We start from the raw sequence: 22424 nt of genomic DNA, 5'->3' as shown, positions 1-22424 counted from the left end.
AATTCTGTGCTCAAGTGGATTGAAGTGTCTCAACTAATTGTAACACGGACTGCAGATTCATTAATTTCCTTATTAATCGCCAGCGCCATTCCCGTTGGATAATGTGGTGATACATGGCAAGCAAATCCTTCAAATATTGTTTAATTTTCTGCCTGACAATGTGTCGATATTGTTAGAAGAAAGTCGTTATTGGTAATCACAGCGACGTATGTAATCGACGTTCATTTACCAGTTTATACAACTATCCTCTTTGGATCTGTATGAAAAATGATCTCAAGCGCGTATACATTCATTTTCATTCATTCACTTTTTTACAGATGACAAGCTATGACGGGATTTTGCGTTACACGGTGTCACACGAGATGAAGCCAGACGGCGAACTAACCACTGATACAGACGTACAACTGAGGGTAGGTCGAGTGGCTTAATCTACCGTAGCACCCGGCATAGCAGCAGCTAAACTTCAAGCTTACATCTTTTATAAAATTCAACCAACTAAGGCGTGCTATATCGGGCATACACAGTCTGACACTTTGACCACGTGATTAAAATGGATTCTTCCGAAGATAATACTGATGGTTTCTCCCCAAAAATTTGTTTTAGTTTGCCAAATCTTTTCTGGTCAGTGAAAGTGACTATCCCACTGTTTCTCAAAGTGTTGGTTTTTTGACCTTTCAGGGAAGAGGAATTGTTCTTACTTTTCGTCATAGAAGGCCCCTCGAGGGAGGACAGAAAAAGACATACGGCCTCAAACTGTCCGAGGTAAGTACAGTGAACGAACAAATAATATAATAGCATGAACAACTCAGTATTGAAATGCCATTCAAGAACAGAAAAGTCCTTGTCGACTTTATTATTGTGAAACTATTAACCATGTCTTAACGTCTAAGATAATTATAATGAGTTGTATGTTTTTTTTCCTGTATAACCTGTGTTGCCTCTCAAACTGATTTAACCTTATTAGGGCTGGTTAAGGTACCCGGACGGTGTTCGTGTAACAAGAGATATTGTGATGACACTCTTGTCTTCTGTGGAAAGCATCTTAGTCCGTGCGACGTACAGTACCACCACAACAAAGGCCAGGTTAGGGTTCTTGTAACAAGCTTGCTGTTACAGTAAGCTTGGCATGTTAACATTGCTGTTAACCCCAAGCAATGATCGACTACTAAACTTTCTGTAAGTTTTGATTAAAAGATTATAACGTCGAAAAGTGAGAATTCACATTGAACAAACATCGGGGGCTTTTGCAAGCTTCCAATATTAAGCTACCACCGTTGGAACAAATAGCTGTTACATTGTTAGAAATATTCAATGTCTAAACTGAAAACCTGTTGAGATGCACTGAAAACGCAATTGGAAACAAATACTAACGATTTCGGGTATGAATTTTCTGTAGGCCACCATTTTAGCCGATATGATGTCACAGGGTTGCTTCTATTATCAGATTGTAAGATTGTAAGGAAAGGACTCTTAAAAACCTTATAAAATCCGAAATGGCAGAATGAAGATCAGAGTACGTTATTCCTTTTCATTAATTAGAAATGCAAATGAACAATGTGAAATCTTGTATTAGACAATAATTTTATTACATTAAGCAATTGTTTTTGTTCACCAGCCTTTATAGTGTCAATTTGGAAACCGCTATCCCTCAAGAAACAAGGTTCGGAAAAGCCAAAAACATCGAACAGTGCGCATGCCCACCAGAATACTCTGGAACGTCTTGTCAGGTAAGCTTGCAGGCTCACATAGAAAATGTTTCCGGTGGATCACTTTTCGTGTCAATCTCAGTGTTTTCTCCTCTCGTCTGTTCATAAAACACAATATAACGATATGTAATGCTTTTTTCATTCCCTTTTTCAATGTCGTGCACGTGTGAACTTTTTGCAGGGACCACAGGAAAGGTTAATCCAGTTATAAGCAAGAACTTAATTTAATTTGTTTTGCCACTGTTAAACTATTTATGCTTGAACACTTTTACATTGTAAACAGACCAGAAATGAATGTTTGGATCTATGGCATTTTCTCACCCCTTGTTAAATCCAATATCTTTATCTTAGTCGTTCACCGCGCTTACGCATATCAAACAACGAGATTTTAAAAGCCCGAATAGATTTCGCTTTTCTGTATTTCTTTGCGCCTATGTGTAGCATAAAAACAAACTCCTCCATACTTAACGAGTTAAGAATGAACATGAGAAGCTAGGCAAACCTTCTTGGCAGCACCTCACGCCTTTGTCGTGCCTTTCCTGTGCACATCCATGACTTGATGAGCGCACGCCAGTTTCTTTGTCTGTTCTACATTTCAGCGCTGTGGCCTTGGATACACACGCTCGTCCCAAGGCCCGGATTTCTCTCCCTGTGTGCCATGTTCCTGTAATCAACATTCAAAGGAATGTGATCCGGAAAGAGGACAATGTAGGGTAAGTATATGTATTGTTCTATGTGGGTATGTGCCGCCGGGACCCATACGAGACATCATAAATATTTAAACTGATAGCTCATTGCAACCCGGCAGGAAATGTGTGACCGATGATATGTCCATATATGCCACGTGAAGCTTTCCTCTTACCAATAATTAAACATAAAAAGTTTACCTAGTCGAAAAAAAAAGAGGAAAAAATTCAAGTCAACGCCCGACCTTGTCCAGCCTTACACTGCCGTACCCTCCCCGCATAGAGAGTATGTCCTCTCATGAGAGAACTTATTGGAGGTTATTCTCTCTCCTGGATCAATTTCTTCCTACAGAAAATGTAAAATTAATTTAACATCTTAATGGCATTTTTTCCAGAGATGCGATCACAACACCACAGGCTTCCACTGTGAAAGATGTGCAGTTGGTTTCTATGGTGACGCCACGAAAGGAACGCCCAAAGATTGTGAACCATGCCCATGCCCTTTGACTACTGCTTCGAACCAGTGAGTGACACAGTAAATCCGTTTATAAAATAGGTATTGTTGGCTGTTTCCTTTAATAACGTTGACTTTCCGTATATAATAAACAGGTTCAGCCGGGTCTGTAAGATTGATTCAGACGGTCAACCGACTTGCACTGCCTGTCAAACTGGTTACACTGGTAGGACCTGTAACAGGTAACGAAAACCTTCCTTTGTCATGGACACAAGTTCTCTACATACTCTTTTAACACCCAATCACGGGGGTTTTAGAACCGAACTCCCAGTTTGAGCTGACTCGATAAATAGCTAACAAAGCGGGTGGTGTTAACCTTTAGTTATACAGTAATCCACAATCGCAAGAAGGACACGTTGATAAACCCATGTCAGTTGCCGTGCGATGCTTTCTTTTTCAAATAACTTGTTAAATTTATTTTGAACATTTTAAGGCTTACCATTTCAGCAATTAAACGTAACGTTAAGGGAAAGGGAATGACTCCCTTTCCAGCTCATGTGGTGAATAACTTTAACCTTCGTTAGTTTATTGGTTTTCCTTTATTTGATTCTGACCTTTCATACTTTTATACTGGGGCTTAACCTTAACGGCTTTACATGTTTACAGATGTGCTAAGGGATATAGTGGCGATCCTACCAAACCGGGCCAAAAGTGTGTCAAACTACCAGGTAAGATATCACTGAGAGTTCCATTAAGTGATCGTGCTGTCTACGGCTGGGCTGCGATACTGCTTGGTAACGTGACATCTTCCCTAGCTGACAAACACAGTCCTCGGAGTTGCTCGTACTATCTGTGACTGGGCAATAAGTATCGGAAAATTTTTAAGTGTTTTTATGAAGATTAATCAAAACTAGCATTTGTCCGTAGACTGGTTTATGCACGGGTGAAAGGTGATAAGGGTTCCTGTTCGTGATAGACGTAGCAAGAGCGAACAAGCCGAAAAGAGTTGCACTAGGAGGGATGTTTACATCATAGTTTCCCACCGGGGGTATCTTCATTCTTGACAATGTTTTTTCGTTTAAAATTTTATTCCAAACGTCTTTGCCCATATTGAGACCGACATCGCTCAGACTAAAAGTTTATTCTGTAATTTCCTCTGTTTCTAGCGGGATTCATGCCAACTGTAATAGTCAGGCCCAGGAAAAGAACAAAGACGGAAGGAGAAGATGCCATATTCTACTGTTTTGCTGGCGGAAAACAACGACCAAGAATTACGTGGTCCCGACAGAATGGAAAGCCGTTATCCAGTAGGGTGGTTGTGTCTGGGAAGGTCTTGCTGATTAGGAGAGTCAGGAAAGAAGATGAAGGAGCTTATGTGTGTACTGCTAGAAATGTGTACGGGTTTGAAACGGCTACCTCGCAACTGAATGTTAAAGGTAAGAAACGCGAAGAGTTTTCAACGGTAATCTCATTTATCCGAAACAGTGATACCTGAGATAATAGATTAGTTTAAAAACTCCGCCATTTCCAACTTCAGCCTATAATAGCGCGTGCTTGAAATAAAACTTCTATAGGAAAAGGAAACGTTCCTGTGTTTGGTCTATTGAGTTTACTTGGCCTTAGTCCAGCTCGTCGAAGCTGGGACGTGACACCGCACGGGGCAAAAGACAAAAGAAGATATTTCAAAACATCGAGAATTACGCGATTAGGTTTCTGCGCTTGAACGTTCTTTCTTTAGGAAAAAACGACGTGATGATATGGTATGATGATAATTCAGATTTTGTAGTAATCTTAGCAAGTTTGTTATCGTGATTTTCAAAACAACGTTCTCTTTATCTCGGGGTAGTAACCGTTGTTGGACCTCAACTTGTAATGGCGTTTGTTTTCTATCTCCTCCGCAACTGTCGATAGATTCACGTGAGATTTATTCCATTTTTGACCTTTTTATTGTCATAATTATATACTTGAAACTTTTGGCTTTCGCCTCGTCTTTCTGTTGTAATTTGGGTACGGGTGTTTTAATCATATCGTCTTTTGTGTTATGAATTAGCTCGGCGCGTGGATCCCATCAGCGTGTCAGTGTCACCAAAAGTCCTTCACGTTTCTTTGAACCAAACAGCTCAGTTCACGTGCAGAGCTAAGAGTGTCACTGATTACAAGCTCAAGTGGACACGTGGCATGTATGGTGCGCTTCCTGATGGGGCCGAGAGTAACAACGGTGTACTGACCATTGAGCACACCCAGACGATCCATGGAGGGACATACACATGTACTGGTAAAAACACCTTTAACGAAGACATGGTCTCCGTACAACTGAGAGTGGGAGGTGAGAGTCCATCACCTTATAGCTGGTTAAGCTATAACCTGAAATCATGCCCTCCCTCCTTACTGCTGAGCGGGGGAAGGAGGGCATGATACATTTGCTTATCGAAAGTCATGTAAAAAAAACCGGATTCTGGTTTTTCTTCTGATTGGTCGAGAAACAATACTCAATGAAGTGGTGTGGACTGATTGGCTGTCGTACTTTAACGAGACTTCCGGTCAGAAGCTTAGAAGCGGCGTGTTTACTGCGAGGACGAGTTCTCTTCTACGTTAGCTAAAGCCCTGACATATTTCAAGTGTAATTGTCTGAAGGCAGAACAGATAGACTGTGCGACGATGCGTAATTTGGTTTCGATAAAATGTTTTGGCAGTTCTTCCAATGCGTTTCGGGAAAGTTTAATTTACTCCCGATATTCCTGAGGTGTTGGAATGTTTACAAACGCGACATGATCCTATCTGTCGTGAAACAGCTCTTGTAGGTGAATTACTTGTTTTTTTTTTTGTGAGCTGAAATAAAGGGACGGCATCTACAGCTGATAAATACATGTTCGCAAGCGCCATCTCACCCTGCTACTAAAAGCATTTTTATGTCAGCACGGCGAAGTTTTATGCAGACATTTTTCACGCCTGGTAGAATTCCGAGTCTCAATTTGCCGCCAACTACAAGAGTGGTTTGACAGCTCGACGACACTTTAGTTTATTTAATTTAAATTAGGGGGCGGTTGGTGGCTGGTTAAATAAATGTATCAGGCGTTCTTTTTCCCCTCTCCCTTTCGAAAAAGAAAAAAGAACGCCTGATCGCAGGTTAGTTAAGCTATCAATTTAAATGCGGCGCATGCGATACTTACCAATTTTATTCTTTCTTAGTAACAAAGCCCCAAGTCTCTGTAAGTCCTGCCAGTTTTAGCGTCCGAGAGGGAGACGCTGCTCAATTCCGTTGCTCGGCTTCTGGATTTCCCGCCCCAGTGCTCCAATGGCACGGTGGTCCTGGCGGTCGACTACCACCAGAAGCCAAAACTTCCAATGGCAACGGTCTGCTGACATTTGATGCAGTAAAAAAAGTACACCAAGGAGAGTACTTCTGTACAGCTTCCAACTTGGGCGGTATATCTAGCACGGGAACCTTCTTGAATGTCTCGGGTATGAAGGCGATTCCTTAGTTACAGAATGTTTAAAAGCACCTTGTATAACAATGGATGAGGCGTCAGCTTCCTAAATTATCCCTTTACGATTAAACGAAATGTCCAAGTGTCACCCGACAAGCGGGATTTTGTGCCGTTTGCGGCAAGATTAAGTGTGATGCTATCTATCTCTATTTTTGCTCAGTATAAGAACGACATGATGACGTTTAAATAAGACACCATAAGCAGCTTTAGTGGTTCATCAATTCTAAGATTTCTGAGCCAGTACACCAAATACAATTCTCGTCGTTCACGTGTTATGGCTTGTACTAACAACTTTTGCAAGGTCATGATATCGTTTCGCCAGATTGCAATCGTTACCATGTACCAACATAATATTGATAACTTCTCAAACGATAAGTTTCTCTTTTTTAGATCTTTCGATCTCAACCTTTGCTCTTTTCTTTGATTTTATTTCTTGTAGCTCCCGGAAGTGTCCCTACAATCTCCGTTACTCCTAACACGCTCACAGTTTTAGAAGGTGAAGAGGCCCGGTTCGAGTGCTCTGCAAAAGGAGACCCGACTCCAACTATAAGCTGGTCACGTGAAAACGGTCAACTGCCTCAATCTTCTTCTTCTGTGAACGGCTTGCTAAGTATTTTACCGACGACGCTGGAGGACGGTGGTGCCTATGTTTGCACAGCTGCTAATACGTTTGGAGCCGATGGAGTCTTGGTCACTCTCACTGTCGAAAGAGGTAAAGAGGACAAACGTCTTCAAATCTAACGTAACAAGTTCCCACTCCAGAATTTATCTTCATTTCGACATCATATGCTCGATCCATTGTGGTCTAATTTTGTTAGTTATGACATTTGGATACACAAGCCAAATGCCTATATTTCGAGAAATTACATGGGTGGTTGTTGTATATTTTGTTGAGTCTTGGATTGCCTGAGATGTAAAAAACCAACAAAACGATGAGTAATCTGGTAATATATTATGACGCGTTACAATATAACTTCACCCAAAAGAACTTGTCTTATTCCAAATGTTGCCAATAAGAGAATAAGTTCTGTTTCTATGTTGTCAAGTGTTAAAATTCTGTTCACCGCCGGCATTTTATGCTGTCTGCTAAGGAAGGGTGCATGTTTCGTAAAATGGGTCCCTTGGTTTACAAGCTTGATTCCATCTCGTTCTTTCTTAGATACCTCGGTGCGTCCAACTGCAGTCGTCTCACCAGCAAATCAAACTGTCGACGAAGGTGCCTCAGCACTTCTTTCATGCCAGGTCTCGGGGGATCCTTACCCCTCAATACAGTGGACAAGAGTTGGTGAGGAGTTAACAGACAATCACGTGGTAACCGAGGGATTGTTGCAAATCCAAGAAGCGACAAAAGAGGACGAAGGCATGTATGTGTGCGTGGCCCAGAACAAGAAAGGAGTCAAGCAAGCAACAGGCATTGTCAACGTCAAAAGTGAGTAACAAAAACTAGGAATTTTGTCCTTGGCAAAAGGGTCCCACATAATGGCAATGGTAATGGTACTTGTATAGCGCATTTACAAATCCCAAAATGCGCTTCACAGTTAGAGTTACGGGACGAGATCGGACATTAGCATATCAGGTGCCTTTGGCAGCCGCTATCTGTCCTTGTATGTGATCTCGTTCCACCACCCACCCATGGCCATGGATACATGTGAATTGGTCAGACCACAACTCCGTGCCCTACTCTTTGCGATAAGTGTGTGGGTTCTTTAACGTCCCCTGCTGATCATAACACTTCAGATGGAGGAGACGGCGCCTACGGTTTATCGTCCTTATCAGAGAACATCTACCGGTGATATATCGGTAATTGCAGATGTCATTGCAATAATTGATAGTTAAAATTTGGTTTCACCTCAAATGGGAAAATACAAAAGGACTTTACGTGGCAACGAAATGAGAGCATATGTTTTCGCCCTTTCAGGTAAGGAGATGCCAAAGATAGAAATCATGCCAGCAAGAAGGCTTACAGTTACGGGAGGAGAGACTGTGGTGTTCCGGTGTGTAGTCAAGGCTGGTAACCCGCCTCCTGCAGTGGTCTGGGAAAGAGAGGAACATGAACCGCTGAACAGCAGTAATGACGGTGTTTTGGTGATTTCGCCGGCCTCTGGTGACAGCCAGGGAAAGTACATTTGTAAGGCAACAAACGACATGGGATCCACCGAGGCTATCGCTCTTCTTATCGTCCAAGGTAATCAATGTAACATACATCAATTATCGAAAGAACCGTTAAGACTGGCAAGATTTATCTGGCGTTAACTCGCATTGCAAAATTATGTCACTGCTGTGCCTTCTCTGTGTTTCAATCTTTTATCATTTCGTTATCAGACACAGAGGTCTATGCCCAATTGTGATTTCTGCGAAAGACGATGTGTAAAGGACAAGTCTTCCTACAACCTGACTAACCCACGTGACCGGAGCTTATCCCGGTTTCCATAACATGAGTGACTAGGGTTATTACTACTCCCCTTAGATGGGATTTTAGTCCAGAGCGGATAACCCCCAGCATCATAATAAGGTTCCCCCAGACCTGGAACAGATTTGCACACCTTGGTTTAGTGAGGAAGTGTTGATGTACTAAGCGCGCGTTCGTTTGGGATATTCTGGAATAAGAATATTTATTCCGGAATGTTTGGATTTCCATCCCGACTATTCTGCTCCTGCGATATGGAAATCCAAGTATTCCGGAATGAGAAGAGCACCCAAACAAACGATTACTCGCATTATTCTAATTATTCTTATTCCGGATTGATCCCAAACGAACGCGCTTTAAACCTCCAGATCTCCAAACCGCTAATAGTAGGACAACACTCTTTTTTCTACATAGAAAAGCATAAATTAAACCAAGCAATCTTGAGTGTTGTGTCAATCTGAAAGGATTTTGATCACTTTTGCCTGTCAAAGGTTCTTAGCTAAGATCGTTATGAAAAGTCTTGCCAAAACAACTGCTGATGGTTTTGTAACCGTTTAATTCCCAAGAAGGTCACATCTAATAATTCGGAGGTATTGTCTTGGTGTACTTCAAGTTATGAGAACTAACTAACAAAAGTGTTTTAATTAGTGAAGGAAATACATATGTCAATCATGGGAGATTTAAAGAGTTTTATAGGTATATACCACCTTTATATGTAAGAAACCTATTGTCATGCGTTAAAGGGATCGACTCTTCATACTTGATCCATTACCCAGGTGAACCCAACATCATAGTTAGCCCGTCAAGTCTTGTGTCCGTGACAGCTGGTAGTACAGTCACGCTGGAATGCGCAGCCGCAGGTGACCCACCTCCGTCTGTTCAGTGGATTGCTCCAGAGAATTCTCGACCCAATCTCCAGCAGATAGAAAGCAGGCCTGGTTTGTTTAAACTGATGATAGAGGACGCCAGAGCAAAGGATCAGGGTAACTACACGTGCCAAGCAAGAAACTTGGTGGGAACAGCGCGGGAAAGTGTTCAGTTGATAGGTAAATAAATGTATACGTTATTATAGGAAATTAACGATACATGTTATTAACGCGAATTTCAAGAATTCGCGTTAATTGTATTGACGTTAACTTTTTTAGCATAAGGAATATGCAGAACGTTTCTTAAATTCGCGTTAATTTTATTACGCGTAAATTTTGTTCGCGTTGTTAAAATGCTTCCTTATATTCCTATAATAAGGTATATTCTTTGAAGGTTTTTTACGAGTCTATGACGAATTTTGAGTTGTCAGCTACAGTGGATCCTGATTTCTCGGATTTCCAATGGAAAAAAAAGTGGATTGAGATACATCGGAATTTAGAGGACAACGGGGAGATAAGGCTGAGGTGTTTGAAATAGAGAAGCAATGAGAAACGATTTGACGTTTGAGTTATCGCGAGTTTCGAAAAATTGAGGGTTCAACAAATCAGGATTCCACTATTATATTTCTTATGCCATGAAAATATCAAAGTTAGCACAGGGTCACTGGCTTTGAAGGTAGGGGTGACCCTGGGGAGCGAGCTAACACTTTTTCGTGTAAACTTTGGCTCTCCTACCAGGGAGAAGTCAGGACAAACGAAGTTGATTCAGTGTTTTGCTAGTACGTTTATAAACCTCAAGTCGTCTCAGTAAGTTATTTTATTACCATTTATATGAGATCAAATTTGATTTTTGTCCAGTTACTGTGGCACACGAAGCTCCAGAAGTTACCGTGGAATCTATTTCTAATACGGTTATCCAAGGTGAAAAGGCCGAGTTCCGCTGTAACGCGTCTGGTATACCAACTCCGAGTATAACCTGGGAGAGACTGGGCTCTGATCTACCCAACGGTGCACTTGATAGGAATGGACTGCTGATCATCCCGTCTGCAGGCCCAGAAGACGCAGGGGTATACTTTTGTAAGGCTATGAACAGTGAAGGAGAAGACAGCGCTAACGTGCAGTTAGAGGTCATAGGTAAGAAAATGTAACATAACCTAGAACAGTCGCCTGGTGTTTCCAATAACGCCCTTCCTCCCCTTGTGACAGTTGATGTTGAATAATTTCTAGTGCAATACTCGGTGGCTTCCTTGTTTCTGTTGAAACCTTTTTTCTCTTTGTGCAATTGCTTGTCATGCTTAGGTTCTCTTTATTCTTTTAGACGCTTTATTCTGTTTATTACTTTTGCCAGTTCACTGCACCCCTCTATAATGCCTTCTGACATTTTATTATGGCGACAAAGAGAAAGGTCCTTCATTTCTTTAACGAGAAGTTCTAACGTCGTCCGCAGTCCGAAGGGTCTACATTTGAAGGAAAAGCGCCCTAGAGACGAGGTTGCCAAAGTACAAGTCAAGAAGGGGAGGAAGATCGCAGCAGAAGAGAAATTCAGCAAACGGAAACTTTTACTTGTATATACGTAATTTAAAGTTAACGGTGTCTTTTAGATCCTACTGCTCGAACTCACCTCCCCACTAGATATGTGATTAGAGATAAATTGTCAAGTACCACCAAACTGTACACCACATTAACGAGGCCTTTTTTCTTTTAACCTAGTTCCTCCCCGTGTCGAGGTGACTCCATCCCAGCTGTCTGTAAATCAGGGAAGTTCCTTTCGCCTCTTTTGTCTTGTTAAACCATCACTTCCGGTGACGTGGTCAAAAGTTAACGGAAGTATTCCCAGCGGAAGTGAGGTGGACAAGGGAACACTGATTGTTAACGAGGTGGAAGTGGAACAGACCGGAAAGTATCGCTGTCATGCTAGCAATGCAGCGGGCTCTAGTGAAGGTTTTGCAAGCGTCACAGTGTTTGGTAAGAATTATTTATAGTTGGTTAAAGGGACTGTGTCGCGGATTTTAGATAATGGCAATCAAATGACCATCAAATTCGTTGAAATAACCTCTTAAAACAGCGAAGGAACATTTCAAAAGTACACCAAACACAAAAGAAGGTACGGATGGCCAAAAGCGATTGGAACGGATTGCGATATGGGTTTTTGTAATATTTTTGTGCTAAACAATTTTCAAAGTATATCTTGTTTGCTTTTAACTTTAAATTATAACGCTCGAGAGACACATATGGTTGCAATGAAGCTATTGCTTTGTCATTCATTGAATAAATTTCTTTGCAAACATTAAGTTTCATAGCGAATATTTTTCAAAATTTAATAAACTAAACTAAACTCAGCCGTGACACAGTCCCTTAAAAACATCCTGCCATAGCACACAGTTTGGGAATGTAACTGTAGAGGATATAGAGTCCATAATCTGTCTGAGTTCATTTGTTTTAGAATTTAGGCCTCGTGTTTACGAGTCGTCTTGCTCTGACGTTCAGCAAATTGTACGCCTTCTTCTTCGCAACATTTCAACGGTTTAGGTCTCTATATGAAAATTAAAAGCGATTTTTTTTGCAAATTCATTTCCTCTATACAGCAGTTGTCTCTTTTCACATAGTATCATCAAAACGAATTCTCTGGTTCCAAAATCTGGAGTTGATTACCTCATTATTTTGATTCTTTCTTAGTTGCACCGCAGGTAACGGTCTCCCCGGAGGCCTTGGTAGCCTCGCCAAATTCAAATGTTAGTTTCCAGTGCAACGCAACCGGCACACCAGATCCTGTGATTACGTGGACGAAAGAAGGCGTAGATCTTCCCAGGAGGCATTTGGTTGCCAATGATGTGTTAACTCTGACACGCATTGTGAGTTTGGATGAGGGACGGTACATATGCACAGCTACTAACGCGGCTGGATTCTCTCAAAAACCTGTCATACTCACAGTTGAAGGTTTGTGAGTTTTTTTTAATTTCCAGGCTAATGTTTTTGGAACTAAGGTTTGTTCAAGGTCGTTTTCTGAAGTTGGTGAAAAAGTTGCAAGCTGCGGCGGAACCGCGCTTATTTTCCAGTCACATCCAGTCGTACCGCAGTCGTACCGTTATGTATCTTGGTGGAACCGTAGTTACACTTCATAGTGTACCGCAGCTGTACCGCAATCTATGCCCAGATGAGAAGTTCGACGCTTGAACAAAGCTCGATTAGTACTCTTAGTAATCATCTAATCTCACTAAACTCGATCAGTATAAGCTTATGTGCGAACGTCCCCTTCCGTCTACCTTCCTCGCCGTTATAGATATATAAACACTTTTATTCTTGAGTGTAGTGAATAATAAGGATGGTAAATTTTAAACTCGGTGATAAATAATGAAGAAAAATTGTTCAACAATGACACGAGCATGGGACAAAGAAAACTTCTGAGTCCCCAAAGGGGAATCGAACCCATGGCCTCCCAGATACCGGTTGGGCGCTCTAAGCAACTGAGCTACGAGAGACTCGTGGTGAGCTAGGCCATTTCCTTGGTTTATTATGTGACACGCGTCCTGCATACTGTTAGGATAAGCAATTTAGAAACAATTTTTCTTCACTTTTATTCTTGCTGGCAACGCCTCTTTATAACATGTACGTTCGACGTATAAATAGTATGAAAAGCTTACTGTAGAAGCTTAGCTGAACTTATGACAGTTTGATAATGCTCGTGACAGGTTAAACTTTAAAAAAAAATAATTGCTATTCAAAGCTTTTCTTACTTTGTTTCTTTCTTTTCTTTCCAGATCTTCCTAGTGTCTCTATAACAGGCGGAGCGTCAGTCAAAACTGTACCAGTGGGCGGCTCACTAACACTTGAGTGTCGCGGGACGGGAATCCCAAAACCTGAAATTGTATGGTCCAGTGTTGGTGGTCCCTTACCCGAGGGAATAGTTATAGAAGGCGGACTTCTGGTTATCGCCAACGCCCGGCATTCACACGGGGGAGCCTATGCTTGCAATGTTACCAACAGAGTTGGCTCTGTGCAGTCCCAAGTTGCTGTCTTTGTACAAGGTTCGTGTCAAAGTTTATCAAAACAAAGTTAATGTAGACGTAGACTCATTCGCAACCGTTACTTCGTGGTCACGCGGCGCTCAAACCGTAAAATAAATAACGCAATGATTCTTGATGTAATGTATATGAAATGATTCATATATGAACTGCGGATTTATATGAAAGTGATAAATGATCATCGCAGTGAATTTCCAATTTAAGCAATTGGAATAAAGAAGCCTGAAAAAAATTCAGGGCTTTAACGGGATTCGAACCCGTGACCTCCGCGATACCGGTGCGATGCTCTACCAACTGAGCTATTGAAGCCACGCATTGGGAGCGAGGTCAATTGTGAGTTCATATTTTACCCGTGAGAGGAGTGAAATGATGTAATGTCCATATGTGGACATTACATCATCGGAATGATGTGATATCATATCCATCCGCAGTTCATATATGAATCATTTCATATACATTACATCATTTCACTCCTCTCACGGGTAAAATATGAACTCACAATTGACCTCGCTCCCAATGTGTGGCTTCAATAGCTCAGTTGGTAGAGCATCGCACCGGTATCGCGGAGGTCACGGGTTCGAATCCCGTTGAAGCCCTGAATTTTTTTCAGGCTTCTTTATTCCAATTGCTTAAAGTGGAAATTCACTGCGATGATCATTTATCACTTTGAAATGATTCTTATTAACTAATCCATGAATGGGGCTTTTCAGACCAATGTAGACAAACACAAAAACAACTTTTCTAAATAAAAAAAACTTGACTAAAATCCCAGATGGCAAGGGGCAGACCAGTTGGCACCCAATTTTCACTGCGGAGAAAAGTAATCTAGATGGGCATAGCTGAGGAAAGAAAACCTAGTGACTAATTCAAGTACCAGCGCCATGGAACGCATAACGATATATTATCTCGCTTAAGATGAGCAAAACGAACCAAGCAAGAAAGAAAGAGAGAACGTTTGTTAATCAACAACAGTTACTTTAAAATATGAACTTTTTTCGTTTTCAGAGGCCCCCAAGGTTACAGTTACTCCACGGAAATCCCGAATAAGGATAGGCGAGCCCGCAGAATTCAGCTGTATCGCTAGCGGTTCGCCTTCACCAAAACTGACATGGCGGAAATTGAACGGTTCACTTCCGGTGAATGGCACTGTGCGAGGTGGAGTACTTAGTATTGCTAATGTGACTCAAGAGGATGCTGGGATTTATTTCTGTGAAGCTTCCAATGTCGAAGGATCAGCGAAAGGAAATGGAACTTTAGATATCAAAGGTAGTGTAGGCGTTGTACAGGAACATTTTACAAAACACCGCGAACACTGCGAACTCAATCAACTGATGTAGAATCGGGAATTCAAATCCTACGTGGTATCCCCTCACCACTCCCCGGCTATGTTTACCTTAGTACAAAAAGTAACCAACTATTTGTTTCTTTTCTCTTAGTAACCGTACCGAAGTTTACTCAAAGGCCGCTGTCCTATCTGAGCCTACCAACATTAACTGAGGAACCGCTTAATTTCACTGTTGAGATTGTCTTTGCACCAGAGATGGCAGATGGACTCTTATTATACAACGATCAGCTCGCCAATGGCTCTGTTGGAGACTTCATATCGTTTGGAATGTCAAACGGATTTGCTGAATTTAGGTGAGTGCTAGTCTGTTACTGACATAATAATCTGACTTATCGCCTTCCTTCAAATAAGCGCTATGTCTGCCAAATTTTGATGTAAGTCGACAAAAGTTTTCCCTCTTTTTTTCAAATAATATCAATTCTCAACTCGTTTGACTGCGAGTTGACAAAAGTCTATGTAAGAACAAAAATCATTTTTGTCCCTCAGAGAAGGTAAGATGCGGTACTAGGTGCCGCTCGTCGGCGTCCTCCCAAATAAGCGCTCTTCCTTGAATTCCCAACTGAGCCGAGCGTTAAATCAGAGCATTACGGTCTTAGTTTATCAGACGGGCATATTTGCCAGCATAAAGGCATGTACGAGAGTCGACCAGGGTCGGCGGATGGAACTTTGATAAGAGTTTTCTTCCGTTGTCAACGCGCGGTGAAACTAGTTAAAGATTTGCCAAATTTGATGTCACCTGCCTGTCAAAAAGAGCGAAACATTCTAGTCAGTTCTCATCAAAATATGAGCAGGCGGTGCAACGAGAGCAAAAGTTTGAATTCTCGTTAACTCGCGCGTGCACTCGCATTTACTCCTGGTTTATAAAGGATTTTGGCGGCGTATCATGAATCCAGGAAGTCCTCTTGAACTTTATCTATAGCTCTTATAACCAACTTTGCATTCCCTTAATATCTCGTAATAATCTATAAAAAAAATAACCACAGATGTTTCGTGAATTTCAGATTTAACCTTGGATTCGAGCCCGCAATTATCAGAAGCCAGCAACCACTGCGTCTGTACGAGTGGCACACAGTCATTCTATCACGTGACGAGAAAGAAGGCAATCTGACTGTTGACAACAAGCCACCTGTGACAGGGATTTCTAAGGGAGGTAGTACGGGGCTTAACTTGAACCGACAGTTGTACGTGGGAGGAGTCCCAGACTTTTCGTCCATAAGTTCTTTGTCGGGTTTCAAATTAGGCTTCGTTGGCTGCTTGAGCTATTTGGTAATTGATGGGAAAGTTGCAAACCTTGGTAAGTTTTATAATGTCATTTTATCCGTGCATATACGTGTTTTAAATGCTATTCCAATATCTTGTTATAAGCATCTCTTAAAAACTGTATCAGACAATCGAATGGCGTATACAAAATGTGCAAACTAACAGAATGGTCTTGTTTCTCTAATTCGTTAGAATCAAAGAAATATTTTAGCTCTCTCTCCTTGTTTGCGAACGCAGACGCTTTTGCGGCTGTCGCGTGTCTCCGCCGGAAATAAGCGACAGCCGCAAATGCGTCAGTGTTCCCAGGCTATCCTTGTTTTGATAACTATATAAACACGTGAAATGTTTTCTGTTTCTCAACTGTAAAATATCAAGCCAAAATATATTTAGGCTGGTCTTTTGTTAAACTTTTGTTATCAAACTATACTGCGCTTCTAATAAAACGTCAATTTATCACTTTCATTTTTGTACCATATTGTTGTTACCATACGTAGGAGATCCCATCAACCGCGTAGGACTGGAAGATTGTGACGTCTGCGCAACCAGGCCTTGTAAGAACGGAGGTTCATGTAAGGAGGTGACGGGAGCCTGGGGCTTTGTCTGTAGTTGCAGGACTGGTTACTCGGGAAGAACTTGCCAAGGCGCCGGTCAGCGGTGTTCTCCTGGAGTTTGCAATGAAGGACGTTGTGAGAATATCGGAGACGATGGTTTTAAATGTATTTGCCCAGCAGGTTACTCTGGGGAGTGGTGTGAAGAAGGTGTGTTGTAGTATGTTAACTCGAGTTTGCAGTAGAGTATAGATGGTTAGAGTTGATGACGTGGAATTAGCGGATGTACCATCAAACTTGCACAACTTTTTTTAATACTGACGATCTATAAGCCTGCATGCTGGCGTCTCTTGTTTCATCACGGGAGTGAAAAGAAATACTGAGGAGATGTCTGCACGCAGGCTGCCTTTCTAAGAGACAAGAAAAGCAAGGCTGACACTACGTAGAAATGAAAAAACCTTAACGGGACAACGACATGATAGAGTCCAAACTGAAAGTCAAAAATGCAAACTCTGGACAGCTGTTTCGACCTGATTGGGTCTCTTCAGCAGAGTGTATGCCGCACAGAATAGAACAACCAGCGCAAAGACAGTTGTCTATAAAGTGCTCGTGGTAATGACAATCCGGATGGGCTCAAATTCAAACACTCGCCCATTGATCACAGCCGCGTGACTATTACTCAATAGGTCAAGAATTCGAAATATCATGTCGTTGTCTCGATAAGGAAAGTGAGAATAGACAGAACTATCCTTACACTGAAAACATGGATCAGAGCTGTCGCCAGCTCCTACGTACACAGCAGCATTTTCGTCCGCGGTCCCTTGCTTTCTATTGTCACTTTTGTGCCTTTCTAAGCATGGTGTTAACCTACATAAAAGTATACCACACTTATAAACGTATACTACTCTAATACTGTCTTCCTTCAGTTAAGACTTTTGTAAAGAAGTTAATTTGTTTTAATGAACAGGAAAAAAAAAAAAACAATATTAATCTTTGTCAGCGTGCAACTGTCTCAAAGAAATCCAACAACGTGTTCGAGGTATTTAACTGTAAATGTATGTAATATCTTGTGACCAAAGGTTATACAACGAGCCTGTTGTTATCTCTGTTTTTCTCACTCTTTCTTCAGGAGCTCCCATAGACACGCCCATGTTCGAGGGTAATTCGTTCATATCATTCCCGGGCATCGAAGGCGCTGCTCAACAGTTAAAACTCGCCATTAGATTTATGGTTCAAAAATCAGGCAATATGCTTCTGCTTTACAACGGTCAGCGTTGGTATCCTCAACGAGGAGACTTCATCTCGTTGGCTATCATTGGCGGAAAAGTTGTGTTTATGTTTGATCTTGGAAGTGGTCCTGGTACTGTGCGAAGCGCCAGAAATATCACCGTGGGAATGTGGCATACTGTTCAAGTGGAGCGTACCCTTGACAGGAGCTCTCTGTCACTCGACAGTGATCCAGCTGTCACAGACCACTCACCCTGCTGCACAAAAGGACTGAACATCGCTTTAGACTTGTTCATAGGCGGCGTGGAAAACTTCACAAAGATAGACACTCGCAAAGTTGGCGTTAATTCTGGGCTTGTTGGTTGTATATCTGCTGTATCCGTGGATAACAGAGAAATCAACTTGATCAAGTCAAACCTCAAATTACGTGACATCAAGCAGTGTACCGAATGTCTCTTACCTTGTGAGATAAAACCGTGTCTAAACAACGCCACATGCCTACCGATCGGCAAAACTAGTTATACTTGTTCGTGCGCGCCAGGGTATACTGGACGACACTGCGAGTTCACTTTGGTTGGACCAGAAAAGAACAAGACCTGTCTGAATAGCGGAGTAGCTTTCCCTCCGTCTGATAGGATATGTGCATGCCCATTAGGCTACGGAGGAGAGCGCTGCGAGAGTTGTAAGTATTCCGACAATAGCGGGGTGTTCTTTAGAAGGTTACTTTTTTTTCTTTCGTCGATTCATTACAAGAAACTCAGAAAGGTTACGTAGCAATCTCGAGATTACGTCTTATCAATGTTGGGCTTCTGGTCGGGTAATTGAGGCTACGCGAATAATGTTGCCTTGAAGAAATGGTATAGAACAGACGTTAATTATGCTGAGGGGAGTTGTAGCTGCCACTAATAATAGTTTGAAATGCATGTATCCTTTGTTTGAGAATTTGATGTCAAATAATGTCCATAAAATATGACTAAATGAGACTGAAATATATACTGTACTGGTCAAGTTTGAATCTCGCGTCTCCGCAAAGTGGACTGATGTTTCCAAGGCGCCCATGTTTCCAAGCATTAATTTATCAAATTAGCTCTTGTGTTACCTAATGAATACTTTACTTTCGTCGTAGTCGTTCAACTTGGAGAGAGCGCTTCCTTCAGTGGAGATGGTTACTTACAGTTCCCGGGCCCACTGATGCGAGGACCGAGGTATGACAACACTGCCCTTTCCATTGTCTTTTCAGATTAATTGTGTGTTTACTTCAGTTTTCATATCCTGATTAATTTAGTGTAATGTGCTCTAAATCAGATGGAAACCGTTCCGGCCTTACTAGGGTAGTTCAGGGAATTTAAATCAAATCCTAAATGATGTTTTCCGCATGATTTCAGGGTAGTGAAACCAGATTATATGTCACTTGAAATAAAAACCGAGGCACAGAATGGAGTAATTTTATGGCAGGGCCAGGTGAGCTATGCTTATATCAGATATGTCCAGGATTGAACGCTAATGAGATGTACGTTCCTCATGACAGGCATCACAAAGTGTCCTCATTAATAAAAGTTCACCCAAACACACCAGAATCTGTCGAATATGAAGTAATATGGAAATGTCAAACAACACAATCAAACATGAAGTACTTATTAAACAATACTTGCGTTCAATCTTGGACATAAGTGAGGTTTTGTGGGGCACATCAGGGGCGTAGGGAAGGCAGGTTCCTCCCCCCCCCCCCCCCCCCGCCCTTTGTGGGATTTTTTTGGATAAAATATATAAACATTGGCGAAAACACGCAAATCTTAAGATCAAACATGGCATCCATGTATTGCTAGATACCCAACTTATGCAGCTATTTTGCAGGTTTGTCCCTCCCCCATGCTCACTGCCCAGGGGTTTGGTTTCGCGCTTGTTGCCGTCCGGCTGTTTAATATGAAACACCCAGTAGTTCATTCACAAAATAATTATTTTTAAAAGTGTTGCATTTGTTAATCAAAGATAGAGTTAACCTCACTTGGACTGGACAGAAACTATTTAAATTAATGCCAACCTTTCATCGTGCATTCATCTCTCATGCGCCTTCCCACTCTGGGCCTCCAGCTAAACATTTCAACCCTGGCTCTGACTGCTCATACAAAAATTTCACTTTTGAGAACACAACCTGGATGTCGACGTGCCAATATGTTATGTACCCTGGGCTTAACATAGTAAGTGTGACCCCCTCTTTGAGAAATCCTAGCTACGCCCCTGTGTCAATGTCAAAAGCAGTAAACGATGAGCAAAAAACTGTTTGTTGGTATGTTACAAACGCGTCCAATAATTATTTAGCATGTTAAACTAAAGAAATTAAACGTCCCTTGATTGGAATATTACGTAAGCGGATGCACCTGATATCGAGCTTAGCTGAAGAAGAATTCACAGCCTCGAACAGCCGAACATGAGATAACAGCTACCCATTGCCTCGAAGAAAGACATAAACACGTTCGGTTTTCTACTTTCTTTGTAGAGAGGAGACCACTTTGCAATTGGTTTAAGAGAAGGATACCTAGAGTTCAGGTCAGTTAGTTGGCTGTTGTTCTCTGCCTTTTATTTGGCACATGTAACGGAATAGTTTTATTTGTTCTTTATATCCTGCAAAACATGTTGATTTTGTAAGAATGTAAAATGCTTTCTGCTTTATGTACATGCAGACACTGATGCTTCATTTTGCTATTCAGATTTGAGCTCGGCTCTGGCCCAGCTGTTCTTCTTTCCTCGTTACCAGTCAACGACGGTCAGTGGCATACTGTCGAGGTGTTCAGGTGAGAAACCTTGCGTACCCACTTATCATGGCAAATAAGAAGCCGCAATCCTGATGTTGAGGTAGTTGTAAACAGTCTGTTATTTTCTCTTTCTCTTCCGATTATTAGGAGTTACAAGGAAGGCTCCCTTAAAGTGGACGACGAGGAGCCCGTTAATGGCACGTCTGCTGAAGGAAGCAGTGGGTTGAACATACAAGGATCAATATTTATAGGTGACCAAAGAAAAGTGTTGTTCACGAGTTTTTCTTTAACGTGCAACGCCATCTACCTGTATTTCTTCGTCAGTTTACGAAAGCTGGTGCAATGGAAAAGGAAGTTGAATTGCTTAAATAACGCAGAGTTAAAAATGTTTGTTGTTATTGTTGCCAAAAATAAATCTATACTAAATGGAATTTAAATTTCCATATTTGAAAAAAATTCCTTGTACAGCGTAACACCCTCTTCTTCATAAAAGTAATCGCGAAAACAAAAGCAACGTTCTCCTGTTGGAATGCCTAGATTAAGACGTACTTTCCTATTGATGACGCACGATGATAGAAGGCGCGATTCGAAATCTAAGGGTGTTTCACATAGTTTTGCTAGAAAGCGCCCTTTTCTCACAGAAACAACTGTAAGGACTGAAATGTCTTAATAGTTTATTTCGACCTCTTTATTGACAGGAGGAGGTGACAACATTGTGGAAATGACTAACAACAAGTTTGATACTGGTTATACCGGTTGTGTAAGAAGAGTTTACTTCAAGACCAGGAAAATTAACCTTCAAGCTGACGCGAGTCTCGGCTGGAACGTTCTTCCATGTGACAGCCAGATTGCAGAAACATAACATGATATTAAGAAAACACACTAACTGATTAGTGTTTGTTTACTGGTGTTTGGAGGAATCAATGCTTTGAAGAGGGCAGCGAATTGAACCGCAAGTGCAATAAGCGACGCGTTTTGACAGTCTATGTACAATTCACTTACAAGTTACAGTAACAAGTCTAAATATCAAAAAATCACTGCAGCGACGTCAACGTCTCCAACTGGTTACTCAAATGAAAACAATCTTGCATTTGCTGGCTGCGCACCCGAAGAGAACTTGAAAAGTTTCCGATGTGTTTCCGATTCGGTTTCCCCAGTAGGCATAACGCAAGCACACGAAAGGTTACGGAAAGTTGTGACTTCAGCTTCTATCAAGTTATAATTATAATGTTACATATGTGCCGAAAACCTGCTATTTTAACGAAGGAGAACAAATATTTTGATACAAACTGCTCGTTCGATTTGGCGCTAGACCGTCAGACTGAAATATCTCGGCGTAGAATATAGAGTCGAAAAAGTTAGTAAAGTACCACAGACGAGTAAGTTGATCCTCGACCGCGGTTGTTCGAAGGTCGATTAACGTCAATCTGGAATTAATAAATTGATTTCATCGGACGATTTTTTTAGTTGCAGTTTAAGATAAGTCAAAGTAAAAACCAAAGGGCATAGAAAAAATATTGACAATTATTATTGGCAACTTGTAAAACTAGATTATATTAGTCCTGCTTCTGCTTTGCTGCATTTGGATAAACAGTATATCTGGAGACCTCATTGTCCTTAACAAATCAGGGGCGACGCTGTGTTAAGCGATATTGTTACATA

At 41.5% G+C, this 22424-nt stretch overlaps 1 protein-coding gene across 1 annotated transcript in view; it reads left to right on the top strand.

Annotated features, from left to right (window-relative positions):
* LOC144657206 (basement membrane-specific heparan sulfate proteoglycan core protein-like) overlaps positions 1–22418 on the top strand; it is a 49061-nt gene extending 26643 nt beyond the window's left edge. The window contains exons 29-58 of the mRNA XM_078517518.1: positions 318–410; positions 679–762; positions 965–1083; positions 1616–1727; positions 2306–2419; positions 2788–2915; positions 3002–3088; positions 3513–3574; positions 4013–4282; positions 4897–5172; positions 6036–6308; positions 6774–7046; positions 7494–7763; positions 8253–8519; positions 9518–9787; positions 10466–10741; positions 11318–11572; positions 12284–12544; positions 13366–13632; positions 14635–14895; positions 15066–15267; positions 15976–16268; positions 16729–16992; positions 17912–18691; positions 19136–19214; positions 19395–19470; positions 20507–20556; positions 20718–20801; positions 20910–21013; positions 21461–22418. Of these exons, the coding sequence (XP_078373644.1) occupies positions 318–410; positions 679–762; positions 965–1083; positions 1616–1727; positions 2306–2419; positions 2788–2915; positions 3002–3088; positions 3513–3574; positions 4013–4282; positions 4897–5172; positions 6036–6308; positions 6774–7046; positions 7494–7763; positions 8253–8519; positions 9518–9787; positions 10466–10741; positions 11318–11572; positions 12284–12544; positions 13366–13632; positions 14635–14895; positions 15066–15267; positions 15976–16268; positions 16729–16992; positions 17912–18691; positions 19136–19214; positions 19395–19470; positions 20507–20556; positions 20718–20801; positions 20910–21013; positions 21461–21624 (6114 nt within the window). The 3' untranslated portion in view covers positions 21625–22418. The remainder of the gene's footprint in view (positions 1–317; positions 411–678; positions 763–964; positions 1084–1615; positions 1728–2305; positions 2420–2787; positions 2916–3001; positions 3089–3512; positions 3575–4012; positions 4283–4896; positions 5173–6035; positions 6309–6773; positions 7047–7493; positions 7764–8252; positions 8520–9517; positions 9788–10465; positions 10742–11317; positions 11573–12283; positions 12545–13365; positions 13633–14634; positions 14896–15065; positions 15268–15975; positions 16269–16728; positions 16993–17911; positions 18692–19135; positions 19215–19394; positions 19471–20506; positions 20557–20717; positions 20802–20909; positions 21014–21460) is intronic.
* The last annotated feature ends 6 nt before the right edge of the window (positions 22419–22424 follow it).

This window comes from Oculina patagonica, chromosome 6 (assembly GCF_052425735.1).
Source record: "Oculina patagonica isolate OP01 chromosome 6, crgOcupat, whole genome shotgun sequence".
Classification (NCBI taxonomy): domain Eukaryota; kingdom Metazoa; phylum Cnidaria; class Anthozoa; order Scleractinia; family Oculinidae; genus Oculina; species Oculina patagonica.
The sequence above is the reverse complement of the archived record's forward strand: the minus strand, read 5'-3'. Positions and strand labels throughout refer to the sequence as shown.